General features: G+C 38.7%; 4 protein-coding genes across 5 annotated transcripts; 3 read left to right on the top strand and 1 right to left on the bottom strand.

Moving 5' to 3' along the window:
* Positions 1-98: 98 nt before the first annotated feature.
* On the bottom strand, positions 99-1787 carry LOC18993756 (ribosomal RNA-processing protein 17). The gene is made up of 4 exons (XM_006417313.2): positions 1581-1787; positions 1322-1427; positions 854-974; positions 99-590 (listed from the first exon to the last, which is right to left on the bottom strand). The coding sequence occupies exons 1-4, from the start codon at positions 1703-1705 to the stop codon at positions 331-333; spliced, it is 612 nt and encodes a 203-aa protein (XP_006417376.1). The 5' UTR covers positions 1706-1787; the 3' UTR covers positions 99-330.
* Positions 1788-2217: 430 nt separating this feature from the next.
* On the top strand, positions 2218-3209 carry LOC18993755 (syntaxin-125). The gene is made up of 2 exons (XM_006417312.1): positions 2218-2681; positions 2777-3209. The coding sequence occupies exons 1-2, from the start codon at positions 2218-2220 to the stop codon at positions 3207-3209; spliced, it is 897 nt and encodes a 298-aa protein (XP_006417375.1).
* Positions 3210-4781: 1572 nt separating this feature from the next.
* On the top strand, positions 4782-6072 carry LOC18993754 (F-box protein At1g61340). The gene is made up of 4 exons (XM_006417311.2): positions 4782-4923; positions 5076-5336; positions 5645-5719; positions 5804-6072. The coding sequence occupies exons 2-4, from the start codon at positions 5106-5108 to the stop codon at positions 5990-5992; spliced, it is 495 nt and encodes a 164-aa protein (XP_006417374.1). The 5' UTR covers positions 4782-4923; positions 5076-5105; the 3' UTR covers positions 5993-6072.
* Positions 6073-12703: 6631 nt separating this feature from the next.
* Positions 12704-14721, top strand: LOC18993753 (vacuolar protein 8). Of its 2 annotated transcripts, XM_024153420.1 has the most exons (2): positions 12704-13390; positions 13562-14721. In XM_024153420.1, exons 1-2 carry the CDS (start codon positions 12855-12857, stop codon positions 14556-14558), a joined length of 1533 nt encoding a protein of 510 aa, XP_024009188.1. In that variant the 5' UTR covers positions 12704-12854; the 3' UTR covers positions 14559-14721. The 2 variants fall into 2 exon arrangements, with proteins under 2 accessions (XP_024009188.1, XP_006417373.1); XM_006417310.2 differs by having other exon boundaries at positions 12704-14721.
* The last annotated feature ends 423 nt before the right edge of the window (positions 14722-15144 follow it).

The raw sequence follows: 15144 nt of genomic DNA, 5'->3' as shown, positions 1-15144 counted from the left end.
AAATTCGAAAGATATGTAAACGTACGCATCTGCTGCACTGAAGAAACAAATTATAAAGTTTTGTTTGTTTATTCCGACATCAAATACTTTTGGGGAAATATATGGAGAAATAGAAGATATATAAAAATTAAAACAAACCACATTCGAGAGACATTGTCTTCAAACATTGTCTTGAAGACGTGAATTAACTAATTTACCTTAAACAAAATGTTTTTTTTTTTGTTTTCTTTCGTTTCTCCACTGTAAAATCTTCTCTCTTCTAGTCTCCAACCATCATAAGCTCCAAAATGCATCGTATCGCTTTGGAGAACAGAACACAGATCTCTATAGCTACCGCGAAGTCCTGATTCCTCTTGCTTGTTTCTTCTTATCTCTTTTCTTCATAGTTTTGGTGCTTGACCTGTGCTTCCGGTTCTGCTTCGAGGGTTTGCTTTTCCTCACAGGCAGGGGCTGTTTTGTGGAAGCTTTGGCCGTGGAACCCAATTCTGTTGATTGGGTCTTCTCCTTGCGAACAGGCTCATCCTCTTCACGAGATATCTCGCTTGTTGTCACCGTTACTTTCAGCTCCCTTGTATCATACATCGTCGTTCCTTTCATCCACAGAGAAACACAGCAAAATATCAGAACATGGCCAGTCAAAGCAAAACTCATGCTAACGTAAAAGCATTCAATAGAGAAAGAAAAAAGACACTCAATGATGCTTATACTGCAACTTCTCGATTTCAATCAATCGGTTTTCACGTTACGGTGACAAACTACCAATTATTGTATGGTGTAGACTGTAGAACTCTATCTCACAGAGAAAATGTGAACTTTCTTCACATTGAAAATTAGTGTGATTAATTTATATTACCAGAAGTTGAAGCATCAGGCTCTTCTTCTTCTTCTTCTTCTTCAATCTCTGCATCCTCTTCAGCTTGCCCATCTTCATTATCCTCACCATGACCCGCGACCATAAGCTCTTCCAATTTCCTCTGCAAAGCTCAGATACAAGATTCAGGACAGTAAGAAATTAGAACAGCTCGAGGCCACAAAACCTTCATAATACAACTGACCGAACATTAACAATCTCTCATATCATGCACTAATCACTATCAATCACTCATGCATTATAGAAGATGATGTTGTTCTGAAACTATAAAAGAACAACAAGAGGAGCTTTACGTTCTGAAAGAAGTAAATTGGGATTTATTATTGCAGTCAAAACAAAAGAAACACTCAAACTTCCATAGAAATGAACCCGAAAGATAGTGATTTTACCACAAATCAGAAAGACGAAACAAACGAGATTTCAATTGAAAAGCAAGAGTTTCATACACACCTTCTTACGAGCCTCAATGCGCTTCCGCCTCATAGATTCCTCCTGCTGCTTCTGGGCTTCCTTTCTTCTTTTCTTCTTCCTCTTGTGAAAACCAGTCACAAAATCCCTAGCAACAAAAACAACACGTAGCAGAAAATGGGTATCAACTAATTATGCCAACAAACAGCGATTGACTATACACAGGTTGTACATGTGATTCTGACTCCGATTAATCAAATTGAAATTGAGGCAGCAGCAAAATTGTGAATTTCCACGATACCTGAGATCTTTCTCGTCAAAAGAGACGGTGACGCTTTTATTCCTAAGAGCTCTCTTTCCAATGTGCCTAGCTCTAGTCGGCGGAGCCAGTGAACCCGCCTCCTCATCTTCCAAGCCTACCGGCATCGCCAAATACTTCCTCCGATCGGAAACGAAGCGATTCAGGTTAAAAAAAATTAGGGTTTGAGGTTTAAAGTACCAAACCAATTCTCAGCAGAGACGAAGAAGCAGTAAGCCACACAAAAAAAAAACGGACTTTTAATTGGGCTCTAAGCTCGGCCCATTACAGGGATAGTAGCGTCTTTTTAACAAAGTGAGCTAATTTGGTTAAGACCAAGTTATGCCATTAACTAATTTTAGACAATTACCAAAACTGCTTGTGACTCTCATTCTAACATAACAAAATAAACCTTCCAACAAAACTAAACTTCATCTTTTTCACTTAAAATAAAATAAACAAAATAATAAATAAATAAAACTTCCTCGCATCTTCCTCGTACTCAGACAGAGGATGACGATGGTGATGTTCATCATCAAAAGCAATGGCTTTTGAACAAAAGCACTGGAAAGAAAAAAACACACAAAAAAATATTTGTAAATAATTAAAGAAACACAGAGGGAAAAAAACAGAGTAAGAAATGAACGACTTATTCTCAAATTCATTTAAGAGGAATCAGGCTCAGCTGGGAGATGTCGAGGCAGGTCAAGAAACGATGAATCTCGACAAATTCTTCGAGGATGTCGAGAATGTGAAGGATGACATGAAAGGAGTGGAGAGTCTTTACAAGAAGCTTCAAGACTCGAACGAAGAATGCAAGACGGTGCACAATGCCAAGAAGGTGAAGGAGCTACGAGCTAAGATGGATGGAGACGTAGCACAAGTCCTTAAGAGAGTCAAAATCATCAAGCAGAAGCTCGAAGCCTTAGAGAAAGCGAACGCTAATAGCCGTAATGTCCCCGGTTGTGGACCCGGTTCGTCTACGGATAGGACTCGGTCGTCTGTGGTTAGCGGTCTCGGGAAGAAACTCAAGGACTTGATGGATAGTTTCCAAGGTCTACGTGCTCGTATGAACGCTGAGTATAAGGAAACCGTAGAGCGCAGGTCTTTGTTTTTTTTAGGTTTCTTGCATTGCAAGGCTATTGCTCTGTTTTTCTTCTTGGATTGTAAGTTATATGACTCTGTTGGAATCGGTTCAGGTATTTCACAATAACGGGAGAACAAGCGGACGAGCAAACGATTGATAACTTGATTGCGAGCGGTGAGAGCGAAAATTTTCTCCAAAAAGCGATTCAAGAGCAAGGAAGAGGTCAGATCCTAGACACGATATCTGAGATCCAAGAAAGACACGACGCAGTGAAAGAGATTGAGAAGAACCTACTTGAGCTGCACCAAGTTTTCTTGGATATGGCAGCCCTAGTGGAAGCGCAAGGGCAACAATTGAACAACATAGAGAGCCATGTGGCGAAGGCGAGCTCGTTTGTGAGAAGAGGGACGGATCAGCTTCAAGACGCAAGAGAGTACCAAAAGAGCTCGAGGAAGTGGACTTGTTACGCCATCATTCTCTTCATCGTCGTCTTCTGCCTCCTCCTTATTCCCGCTCTACCCCATATTATGCTCATGTTCAAGTGAAATTGCTAATTAAAGAGCATGATATTGATTCTCAAATTCATCTCTTCGTTGATTTTTCTTCTTCTTCTTCTTTTTTGCTTTATGGATGGGATAGTTAGTTTACGATGAAACTTTGGAAAGGAATGTGTAGAAAAAGTTTTAAAATATCGATTCGTTGATACTAATGTTAATATTTTATGACATCCTGAATTTGGATCTATTATCCTCATCTTTAGTGCTTAATATCAGCCTTCCTTTATTACCATTATTTTACATGCATCTCCACTATGTCTTACAAGATATTTCTCCGTGTCAACTTTGACCCAAAAAATAATTATAAACAATTTGAAATAAATAAAAATAGTATGACAAAAATTTATGGTATATACACTTATGAGAACTGATAAAGCTGTCTGTCTGAGAGTAGGGATTTTTTTTCACTAACTTGGGTTTATGATATGTATAGAGATTTCTATTAACTATGTTGATGTGTGCAAGTGTTTTAAAAATTTTAACCGGCTTATTAACAACTTTCTACACCATATAGAATGGAATCTCAGACTTCACATGCATCTTAGTCGTGGACATATCTGCATTTTTATATTATACCTCTTCATCTTCTTACTCTATAGTTTTTTCAATGGAAAACTAGTTAGCTACATGCCTACATCGGGTTCTTTAAAAAAGAAGTAAAGGCAAAGATATTCTCAATCATTATACTTTTTCTTATAAATCATTATTCTTTTTTTGTCCTTGCAGTGGATGGTATATCTCGGCACCGCGTAATGCTTTGTTGGCGGGAGTTTTGGTCTTCATACAAATATTCTTTCGTCTATGCTTTCGAATCATAGCTTTGTGATCAATGTACTTGTTTTTTAATTCAAAACGGAAAAGTGATTATCCATAAATCATAAATGGTAAACTTTAGTGATTCTTTTTTGGATTGTAAAGTCTATCAGATTACATAATTTCCGATAAAATGAGACAAGCCACATTTCATTTTAGATGAGAATAACTCAGATACAAAACTTACAAATGCGAAATATATGATATTCATTAGTTCAATATTTGTTACCTAGCTTCTCTTTAAACTCTACCAAAAATCATGAAAACAAACTATTAACTTGGATCTTTCGACATAATCTATCCAATGAATATCGGTTACAACTACACTCCGATGTGTTAGCTACGCTTCCACAAACTTAAGAGTTAGGAAAAATACAATCTAATACACGTGGTTCGGGGAAAGAGCAAAAAAAAAACAGTGTCAGAGTCAGAGTTGTTTTGCTCTTTACTACGTTCATGGAATCCGAGGAACCAACAAAATCTGCCGTAGGATTAAACCGAATAAACCAAGGCAGCTGTCGTCACGTCAGCACATGCACCTCCCACGTTGGTTCCCCCTGCGAATCAATGCTCGCCACGTCAACCTTCAACGGCTAGTTCTCTGTGCCGTGTTCTCCTTTTTAACCGCCAAAGCATTACTACCACCAAAAAAGGAGGAGGTGCAAATTTTTTTTTTTCAAATTAGTTTACTCTTCTCTGTTTATTTTTTCAAGGAAATTAGTAAGAAATTAGGAAATATCTCAACTACATAAGTAAAAATCACTAATTTTTCTTTAGCGCAACAACTTCCAGATATCTATCTGAGGGAAATTGATAACTACAAAATTATCAGAATTAAAGTTCGGATTTTTCACTAGAAATCTCTCTCACTGTTAGTTTTTATTAAAAGGTAACTAGTTTCTTGTTCCTATATTCTCTTCATATGTTTCTTCTTCCTACCATCCACTGTTTTCTCTCTGCTCCCACTGTTTCTGGGTCCATTGAATCTCGGTTTCTATATTCTAAATATCAATTTTTTTCGTTACACATTTTCTGATGCAGGAATCGTGTGTTTTTCGTAATTTCGGCGAAATGGCATTGGGGAAGAAGAAATTAGGTGCCGTGAAATTATCATCAAACTCGAATCAAAACGTAGTGGGCGATGGAAGATTAGGGTTAGGGTTAGAGTTTGTTAAGTACAAGAGAGGATTTGGGAGGAAGAGGGTTTTGATTTCCAGTGGCAAGATCCGAGATTCCGGGAAACTTTGCGAAAAAACAGAAGGCAAGACTCGAGAGCTTGAAGCTCTCCCTCATGATATTCTGGTTCGTCTTTTTAAAAATTAATATTCGTTTTGATCGGTTTTTTTTAATCTTGGTTCTATGGATTACTTGATTTTTAGTGTTCTTGTGCCAATGGTTAAGCAAATAGAGCTGAAAGGTGAATTTTTTTTCTATTACATAAGAACAAAGTTAATATTGGAAATGGAAAGTTCTCAGTTTTTCCTTGGTAAATGTTCCTATTTGTGAAAAAAAAAAATCATCTAATCTTGTATAAATCTCTAGAGATGTTGTTTCAAATTTAATGGGGGGGAAATTGAAACTACTGAATAGATTCATTGGTTTATTTGCAGGTAAGGATTATATGTGGAGTGGAGCATGAAGACTTGAAGCAATTGTTTAATGTGTCTAAGACTATAAGAGAAGCTGTAAGTAAATGGCACATTAGTAGGGATTGATTGAAACCTTCATGACAGAAGAAACTGATTCTGATCATTTGTTTCCTGTCACAGACATTGATCGCAAAGAATTGGCATTTTGAATATAGCACACCAAGGAAAACTCTGTTTTTTCGAGGTGGGTGTGATTCTATGATCGATTTGGGAGATGAAATCCAAGCTCCAATACTGAAAAAGTACCGCTTTTCGAGGATTATCTGCGACAAGAAATTTTCTAAGATCTCAATGGCTCTTTTCAAATGAATCTGACAACTTGGGTTTAAGGATCAGGTTTTGCCTCCTCTTTTTTTTTGTTGGAGACCTGGTCAAAAGACTCGAAACTAGACGCGATCACACGATCCGGTTTCTTCAAGAGCTTTTGGTTGAAGAACCGGTTTAAATTATTGTCTTGTTTTTTTTTTTTTTTTTTTTTTGTCTTGTTTCATTTTCTTCTTGGGGTTTTGGTTTAATAGGTCTATGTAAATTGTTGTTAGATAGAAAGAGGTATGATACGTCCTTTGAAATGCTAAGCTTGGCTCTTATATATATATGTGGTTTTTCAAAGAGAATCGACAAGAAATAGAGATTTATTTCACTCAACTCTTTCTATCTCTTGTCATTGATTTGGAAGTGGTTTAATATATGTGATTATGGTTATATAACAATCTTAACAATGTCCTCACATTTAAAAAAAATAGTCGAAAAGAATGTATTACATTTAGACTTGTTTCTTGATAAGATCCGAAATTGATAATTTTTTATAATTGTTTTCGAACTGGATAGAAGAGAGAAAACTTAACCTAATAAAGTAATTTCTAATTGTGTATCCATTAATTGTAAGAGATCAGCATAATTACGTCACAAAATTATCGTGAATCATATGATGAGATCGGTGCTTATCTTTTTTCGTTAAAACTAAGGAATTGCTGTTTAAAAAAATGCAATATATAATGACTATTTCCCTTCTCAACTACTCAACGTCTATTTCAATCACTTATTTTACTTTATTTATTTATATATCCGAGTATCCGTTATATCCTTTGACACCTAACTTTGTTTTCAAATTACATTATAGAAAGTCTACAGGTTACACATTTACGCAATTGTATATGTCATGTAATACTGAAGATATAAGGAGGAGTGTATAAGGCATTTCGTTTCAATGGGTCTTCAATGTAGTGCGTGACAGAAAAAACCAACCTTTCTATAAAAAAAACATGTAGGAAAAAAATAACTATTGTGGTGTAAGATGACAAAGTTAGTCGTGGCTTATCAATTTGCATTATGTTAATATTTGCTTTGGCTCTCTTTTTTTTGTTGTTACGTTTGGTCGCATACGGTGCATTGTTTCTTCACGTTTTACAGTACGTTGAATGAATTATTAGACAACAGACTATTAACTAGAGTTAAAGTATGCTATATGGTTTCTAAAAAAAGTGTGCATACTGTAAAACGCACACTTAATTTAATACCGAAGTAGATATATGGAAAAAGCTTGTACATATCTTTATTCATATAAATGTACTTGGTAATGTATGACCTTGAAAGCAATCTTTAGGATAAGTAAATATAATATCAGCTTAGCGGTTAAGATATTGTGGGAATTTTCTTTTCTCTAGCCTACACGTACAATATATTAATATCAGAATATACGTAAAAGTATAAACAGTTTAAGACTGTAAAGAACTAAAGACTTAAGCGTAGAGCTCCTATATGGCTATATATGCATAAAGTTGTATGAATTCCGTATAACACTTAAGATGCTATAACATATAATATAAAAACATATGGTCGAGACTCGAGACTATATAGTATATTATATTACCTGTATTGTAATCTTGAATTCTAGATAACATTCGGATTCAATGTGATTTGCCTATGATATGCAAATATAATTATCAAAAATATTTTAGACCATGTCTAAGCATGGGTTTTTTTCTCAAAACAATAATATAAAATAAAATCATAAAACAATAATATAAAATGAAATCATATACAAAATGAAGAAAAGAGTTTCTAAATAATATGTTCTGAGATTTTAAATATTCTCTCTCCTATTTTAAAAGCCTTTATAATATTTAATTATTATTTTCTATATAATATAAAGAGTTTCTTCTAAAATTCTCTCATTGATTTTAGTCATTAGCCAAACAAAGTAAAAAGTACTTATAACAAGTCTATTGTAAATTCGACGACAAAAAAAAAAGCCTATTGTATATTCTGGCGCAGAAGTACTGGAAATGACCGATATGCCCATACCTTCATGTTCATCGTTTTGTCACTGATCCAAGTTCCAACCCCACCAAGTGTAAGAACAGAAGTTGTTTGCTGAATTGTATTCTTATTGCCTTAAACGTTTTCAATACATCAGCTGGTCCTTATATCGGACTTTTAAAACTCAACAAACTACCGAAAACCAATCAACTAACTAATGCACTAACTTAATGCTAAGACTACTGCAGAGTTGTTCCTATAAACCAGGACAACTCTTGACTTATTCAAACTTCAATAACTAGTTCAAACATAACGGCTAAGCTTGATACTTCATACCTTCCCCTAAACTGGGATGCTTCTACCTTCCAGTTTACTCTTCTTTCAGACAAACTCCCATCTTCCTCCTCAACTTCTCAAACACGTCGAGCTTCACCGCCTTTGTCATGATGTCTGCAATTTGCTCCAAAGTAGAACAGTACTCCAACTTGATCACTCCCTCATTCACCAGTTCCCTTAGAAAATGAAACCTCACATGGATGTGTTTACTCCGGCCATGTAGAACTGGATTTTTTGAAAGCTTGATTGTTGAATTGTTGTCACAAAACAACACAGTTTCCTCCTCCTGCATTAAACCGATCTCTTGAAGTATGTTTCTTTGCCACACAGCTTGGCAAGCTCCAAACGCCGCAGCTACGAACTCGGCTTCTGTAGTTGACAATGTCACAATCGGCTGCTTCTTTGAGGCCCAAGATACAGCACCACCTCCATACATGAACACATAGCCTGATATACTTTTCCTGTCGTCAATATCTCCTGCATAATCACTATCTCCATACCCAACCAGTCTCATATCTCCTCCTTTCCTGTATCTTATTCCCAGAGATCTCGTACCTTGAACATACCTTAAGATCCTTTTTGCAGCTGCAGCGTGCTGCTCATTTGGCTCCTCCATATAACGGCTGACAAGATTTACTGAGAACATCAAGTCAGGCCGTGTTGCAGTAAGGTACCTTAGACTCCCGATGAGCTGCTTAAACATTGTTGGACTCATCACAGCTCCTTGTCCTCCTTTTGTAAGCTTCTGTCCTGGCACCACCGGATTCTTTACTGCATTACAATCCTCCATTCCGAATCTCACCATTATCTCTTCTGCATATTTCTTCTGATTTATAAAGATCCCTTTCTCATCTTGTGTCACCTCCACCCCCAAAAAGTACTTCATTCTTCCGAGATCTGTCATAGAAAACTCCTCCATCATCGACTTCTTGAACTCACCGAGTAGAGTGCAGGAGCTTCCCATGTAGATCAAATCGTCTACATAGACACTTACAATCAGAACATCATCGTTTTTCCTCTTTATGAACAACGTGTGTTCACAGTAACATTTCTTGAAGCCATTTTTCAGAAAATATCCTTCCAGCCTGCTATACCAGGCCCGTGGTGCCTGTTTTAGGCCATACAGGGCTTTCCTCAGCTTGTATACTTTGTCTTCTGCACCTCTATGTTGAAAACCCTGCGGCTGCTCAACATACACTTCCTCACTCAAATCTCCTTGCAGAAATGCACTTTTCACGTCGAGTTGAAAGACTTCCCAACCTCTTTGTGCTGCTACTGCAAGCAATGTCCTGATTGTATCCCATCTTGCAACAGGAGCAAACACCTCATGAAAATCAACTCCTTGTGTTTGATGATATCCTTTTGCCACTAAGCGCGCCTTAAACTTATCCACTTCTCCTTTCTCATTCAGTTTCGTTTTAAAGACCCACTTTACTCCTATAACCTTAGCTTCTTCGGGTAATTCTACCAGCTCCCAAGTCTTATTTTCTTCAATCGATCTTATTTCTGCTTCCATGGCTTTCCTCCATACCTCGTGCTGGGCTGCTTCTTCGTATTTTTCAGGATCTTCTGCAGAGATGAACAATGCGATCACCTCTTCTTCTTCTTCTTCAATGACCAGTTTTACACCTGGACAGTGAAAGTCTTTCATCCATAGTGGCTTCTGTGATACCCTCTTTCCACGAGTTTCTGCAGGAGTTTCTGCTACAGCTTCTTCTTCTGCTTCTTCCTGAGTTCCTGCAGGTTCATTTCCAGCCGGTTCTCCTTGAATTCTCTCTCCTTCTATTTGATCGCTTTCTTCTTCCTCTGAATCGTTCATCATTCCTTCCCAAGTGATCTTCTTATCTGTTTCCTTGTTCTCCCAGTTCCACCCTTTGGTTTCATCGAACCTCACATCTCTGCTGATCACAATTCTCTTGGTTTCTGGATCATAAAGCCGATAGGCTTTGGATTCTCTACTTACACCGAACATGACACATTTTCTGCTCTTCTCATCCAGCTTTATTCTCCTTTCATAAGGTACTAATGCATAAGCCACACAGCCAAAGATTCTGAGGTGACCAACCTTTGGTTTTTTGTTGCTCCATTTCTCTCCGGGAGTAACATCTCCAAGTGCAGTGGTAGGACTTCGACTCAGGATATACACTGCATATTGTGCTGCTTCAGCCCAAAATCTCCTTGGTACTTCCATTCCAATCAACATGCATCTTGTCATGTTCATTATGCTTCTATTCTTCCTCTCTGCAACTCCATTTTGCTGTGGAGTATAGGCTGCAGTCAGCTGCCTCTTGATTCCTTGCTCTCTGCAATACTCCTGAAACTCATTTGAGTTGTACTCTCCACCTCGGTCACTTCTTAGACAGATTATAGAGGCTCCAAGTTCTCTTTCTACCTCTGCTTTGAACTCTTTGAAGACGGAAAACGCTTCTGACTTGGCTGACAAGAAGTATGACCAGCACTTCCTGCTGTAGTCGTCGATGAAGTTGATCAGATACCTTTTTCCACTCTCAGACGCCGGTGTGATTGGTCCACAGATGTCAGTGTGGACCAATTCAAGTCCTCTGCTTGATTTACATTTACTCTTCTTCGGAATGTTCTCCCTGATCTGTTTTCCCTTCATGCAAATTTCGCATATAGCTTCCTTAGTTTCAAAAGAATTCAAGCCATTTACCATTTCCTTCTCCACCATGGCTTGAATTCCCTTGTAACTCAGATGTCCGAGCCTCTTGTGCCACAGATCTCCTTGCTTCTCCTCTGATACTTGCAAGCATCTGGTGTCTGCGACTTCTTTTGGCCCAAGTGTCGTTGCAAGTATCACAAACATTCTATTCTTAGACATCACCGACTGCATTATCAGCTTCATGTGCTCTTTATGCCACACCTCACAAGTATCATCCTCTATGATGATCTTGAGACCTTTCTCCTGCAGTTGCCCTACACTCAACAGGTTGTTCTTGAGGCCTGGCACGAAGTAGACTGAAGTGATGGTTTGAGCTAGTCCATCGACACTCAGTCTCAGACTTCCTTTTCCTGCTACCATCAGTCTTCGATCGTCTCCAAGCTTCACGTTTCTTCTGAAACTTTCATCAAGTTCCAAGAACCATTCCTTCGTACCACACATGTGGTTGCTGCAGCCAGAGTCTAGAAACCAGACGTGTTGATTTTCGGCTTTAATCTCATCAATTTTTGCCATGAGCACCATCTCCTCTTCTTCTTCCTCAGCGTAGTTTGCACTCCTCTCCCAAGTCGGGCACTCATACTTAAAGTGTCCTAGTTTGTGACACTTATAGCATTCAACCGATTCTTTGTTGAAGTTGGAGGCTCCTTTTCCTCTTCCTCTGCCTCCACGACCTCTTCCAGGGCTGTTTCCTCTGCCCCTTCCTCCTGGTCTGGAGCTTTCCATCTTGAGAGCATGCTCCTCTCCATTCGACTTGTTCATATTCTGCTCATGAACCAGCAAGGAGCTCTGTAACTCATCCACCGTGAGTTCCTTTATGTCTTTTGACTCCTCAATTGCACATACAATGTATGTGAATCTCTCCACCAGAGTTCGCAAGATCTTCTCCACTATCTTCGCGTCTGGCATCTCCTCCCCTAGATTTCGCATATCATTTGCCACCACCATCACCTTTGAAAAGTACTCAGTGATTGTTTCCCCTTCCTTCATTTCTAGCACCTCAAAGTTTCTCCTTAGCCTCTGGAGTTGTGCACTCTGCACTCTCTTATTTCCTTGAAACTTCGTCTTCATTGATTCCCAAATGTCCTTAGACGTATCTTTGCTTGCAATCGTTTTGAGAATCACCTTATCAATGGAGGCGAACAGGTAGTTTTTGACTTTGTGGTCGGTGATCGTCTTCGCCGCTATTTTCTCCAATAGCTCCGTTCTTTGAGCACCAGATAACACCACGCCTCTCTCCTGCTCCTGCCGTGGGATTCCCGTTTCTATGAGATCCCACCATTCCTTGGATCTCAACAAGTTTTCCATAAGCATTGACCAATGCTCATAGTCACCGTCGAATTTCGGTATCACCAGCATGTCTTTGTCACCCATCGTTGTCTCTCACTCTCTTTTTCACTCGTCTCAGGTTCTTTACAAGCTCTGATACCACTTGTAAGAACAGAAGTTGTTTGCTGAATTGTATTCTTATTGCCTTAAACGTTTTCAATACATCAGCTGGTTCTTATATCGGACTTTTAAAACTCAACAAACTACCGAAAACCAATCAACTAACTAATGCACTAACTTAATGCTAAGACTACTGCAGAGTTGTTCATATAAACCAGGATAACTCTTGACTTATTCAAACTTCAATAACTAGTTCAAACATAACGGCTAAGCTTGATACTTCACCAAGAAGGCCACTCCCGTAATATCGCCATAAAACCCTCTTTCTCTTTCCTTCTGCTCACAAAAAGACGAACAAATTGAATAAAATCCAACGAGAATTTTTTTTTGAAAGATCCTTCTTCTTCTTCTTAATCTGGTTTCCTATTCGTAGGCATCAGTTTCCGAGGACAGATTTTTGAATTGTGATGGGTTCGCTTCTAAACCACTGAAACAGAACCTTTTCACGAAATGGGCAAACAATCAGAGGAGGAATCGAGACCCAGCATCGAGAGAGCAATCGAATCGATATCTTGTTTAATCTCACTTTCTCACTCGATCAAATCATTCAGCGTGAAATGGCAGTTGATACGGAGCAAGCTCGAGGAACTATACTCGGGAATCTCCGCCGTCGAGAATCTAGATTCCGGCTTCGACCCATCTCTCTCCAGCTTGGTTAAAGCCATTCTAGTCTCTCTGAAGGAATGCCACGACCTCGCGTCGCGATGCTTGAATGTCTCGTACGTCGGGAAGCTCCTGATGCAGAGCGATTTGGATGTCATCGCCGGGAAATTAGACCGCCACGTGAGGAATCTCTCCATGATTTACTCCGCCGGGATTCTCAGCCACGGGTTCGCGATCGTTGTCTCGAAGCCCAGTGGTAAAGCTTGCAGAGACGACATGAGGTTTTACGTTAGGGATTTGCTCACGAGGATGAAGATTGGGGATGTGGAGATGAAGAGGCAAGCTTTGGTCAAGCTGAACGAGTCCATGGAAGAAGACGATAGGTACACGAAGATGGTTGTCGAAATCAGCGACATGGTTAATATCCTTATTGAGTTTCTGGATTCTGAGATGGGGATTCAAGAGGAAGCTTCTAAAGCTATGCTCTTGATCTCTGGGTTTGATTCGTATAAACCTGTTTTGATCCAATCTTGCGTGGTTGGTCCTCTGGTTAGGGTTCTGGAGAACGGAAACGTTGTTGGTAGAGAAGCGTCCGCAAGGTGTTTGATGGAATTAACCGATAACTCAGAGAATGCTTGGTCGGTCTCTGCTCATGGAGGAGTCGCGGCTCTGTTAAAGATATGTTCTTGCGGCGAATTCGGTGGAGAGTTGATCGCTAGCTCGTGCGGAGTGTTGAGAAATCTAGTGGGTGTTGAAGAAATCAAGAGGTATATGATTGAAGAAGACATGGTTTCCACTTTCATCAAGCTTATAGGATCAAAGGACGAGATTGTTCAGGTAAATTCCATTGAGCTCTTGACAAGTCTGTGTTCTAGAGATGAACAAAGCCGTGAGATATTGGTTAGAGAAGGAGGAATCCAAGAGCTTGTGCTTGTAGCAGATCCCAATTCAGTGTCCTCTTCGAAAGCTAAGGAAATGGCGTTGAGGGCAATTCATAACTTGTGTTTTGGGTCAGTGAGTTACTTGAATACATTGATGAGCAGCCAATTCTTAGTTCATTTGCTGTATTTGTTGAGAAATGGGGAGTTTATTGTTCAAGAATCGGCCTTAAAAGTCACATCCAGGCTATGTAGTTTGCCAATGGAGGTTAAAAGGATAATGGGCGATGCGGGTTTTATGCCCGAGCTAGTTAGGTTCCTGGATGCTAAATCTTTACATGTCCGGGAAATAGCGAGCGATGCTCTGTGTTGCCTAATCTCGGTCCCAAAGAACAGGAAAAAGTTTTTGCAGGACGACGGTAACATTAGCTACATTCTTCAGTTGCTAGATGAGGAGGAAATGAGGAATGAGAAAAATGATTTGGGTGGCACGAAGTTCTTGATTTCGATATTGATGTTGTTAACGAGCTGCAATCGCGTGAGAAGAAAGATCTCGGCTTCTGGGTACTTGAAAAGCATAGCTGAAAAAGAAGATTCAGATGCTAAGAGACTTGTGAAGAAGCTTTCTAAGAACAGACTCCGCACCATACTTGGCGGTATTTGGCATTCTTAAAAAAAAGGTTCTCTTTTCTTCTATTTGATTTTTTAAAATATGTCGTTTGTGAAGTTTTTGAGTGTATATTTACGAAAGGTGTTTATTTTAGTTTCTTGCCTCTAAAATATCAGTTCTGTGTAATCTCCAAAATTCATCTTCAAGGATATAGCTTTAGAACGTATTATGTCCTTCATTTCTTTAATTTTGATTTGTTGAACGACAAACAGAAATATGATGTTAAGTAAAAATATAGATCTTTGTGATTCTTATTAGAAACTGCAGTGTTTTGGAACTTAAAAAAATATGTCAATGATTTTGAGAAAATTCTATATTATATACGGAGTTTGTTGATCAGATGATTCTTTACTGCTTTTGCTTGTATATTATAACGTTGTTTGCAAACCAGTCACGCAAATTTTTCTTAGATTCCAAATAGGGATTTGATTAGGGAAAATGAAACTAAATTTTGGGATTGGCATTGTCAAAAGAAGTGCGTTTGGAAGTTTATAGAAATGAGAAGCACATGGGTTAGACAATTGATCGGAACAAAAATCCTAAGAGATTAAAGTAGGCATTAAGAGTTGAATGGTCTCTTTCATATACC

The sequence above is a fragment of the Eutrema salsugineum genome, unplaced genomic scaffold (genome assembly GCF_000478725.1).
Source record: "Eutrema salsugineum unplaced genomic scaffold, Eutsalg1_0 scaffold_5, whole genome shotgun sequence".
In the NCBI taxonomy this organism is placed as follows: domain Eukaryota; kingdom Viridiplantae; phylum Streptophyta; class Magnoliopsida; order Brassicales; family Brassicaceae; genus Eutrema; species Eutrema salsugineum.
This window is presented reverse-complemented; position numbering and strand designations above follow the sequence as displayed.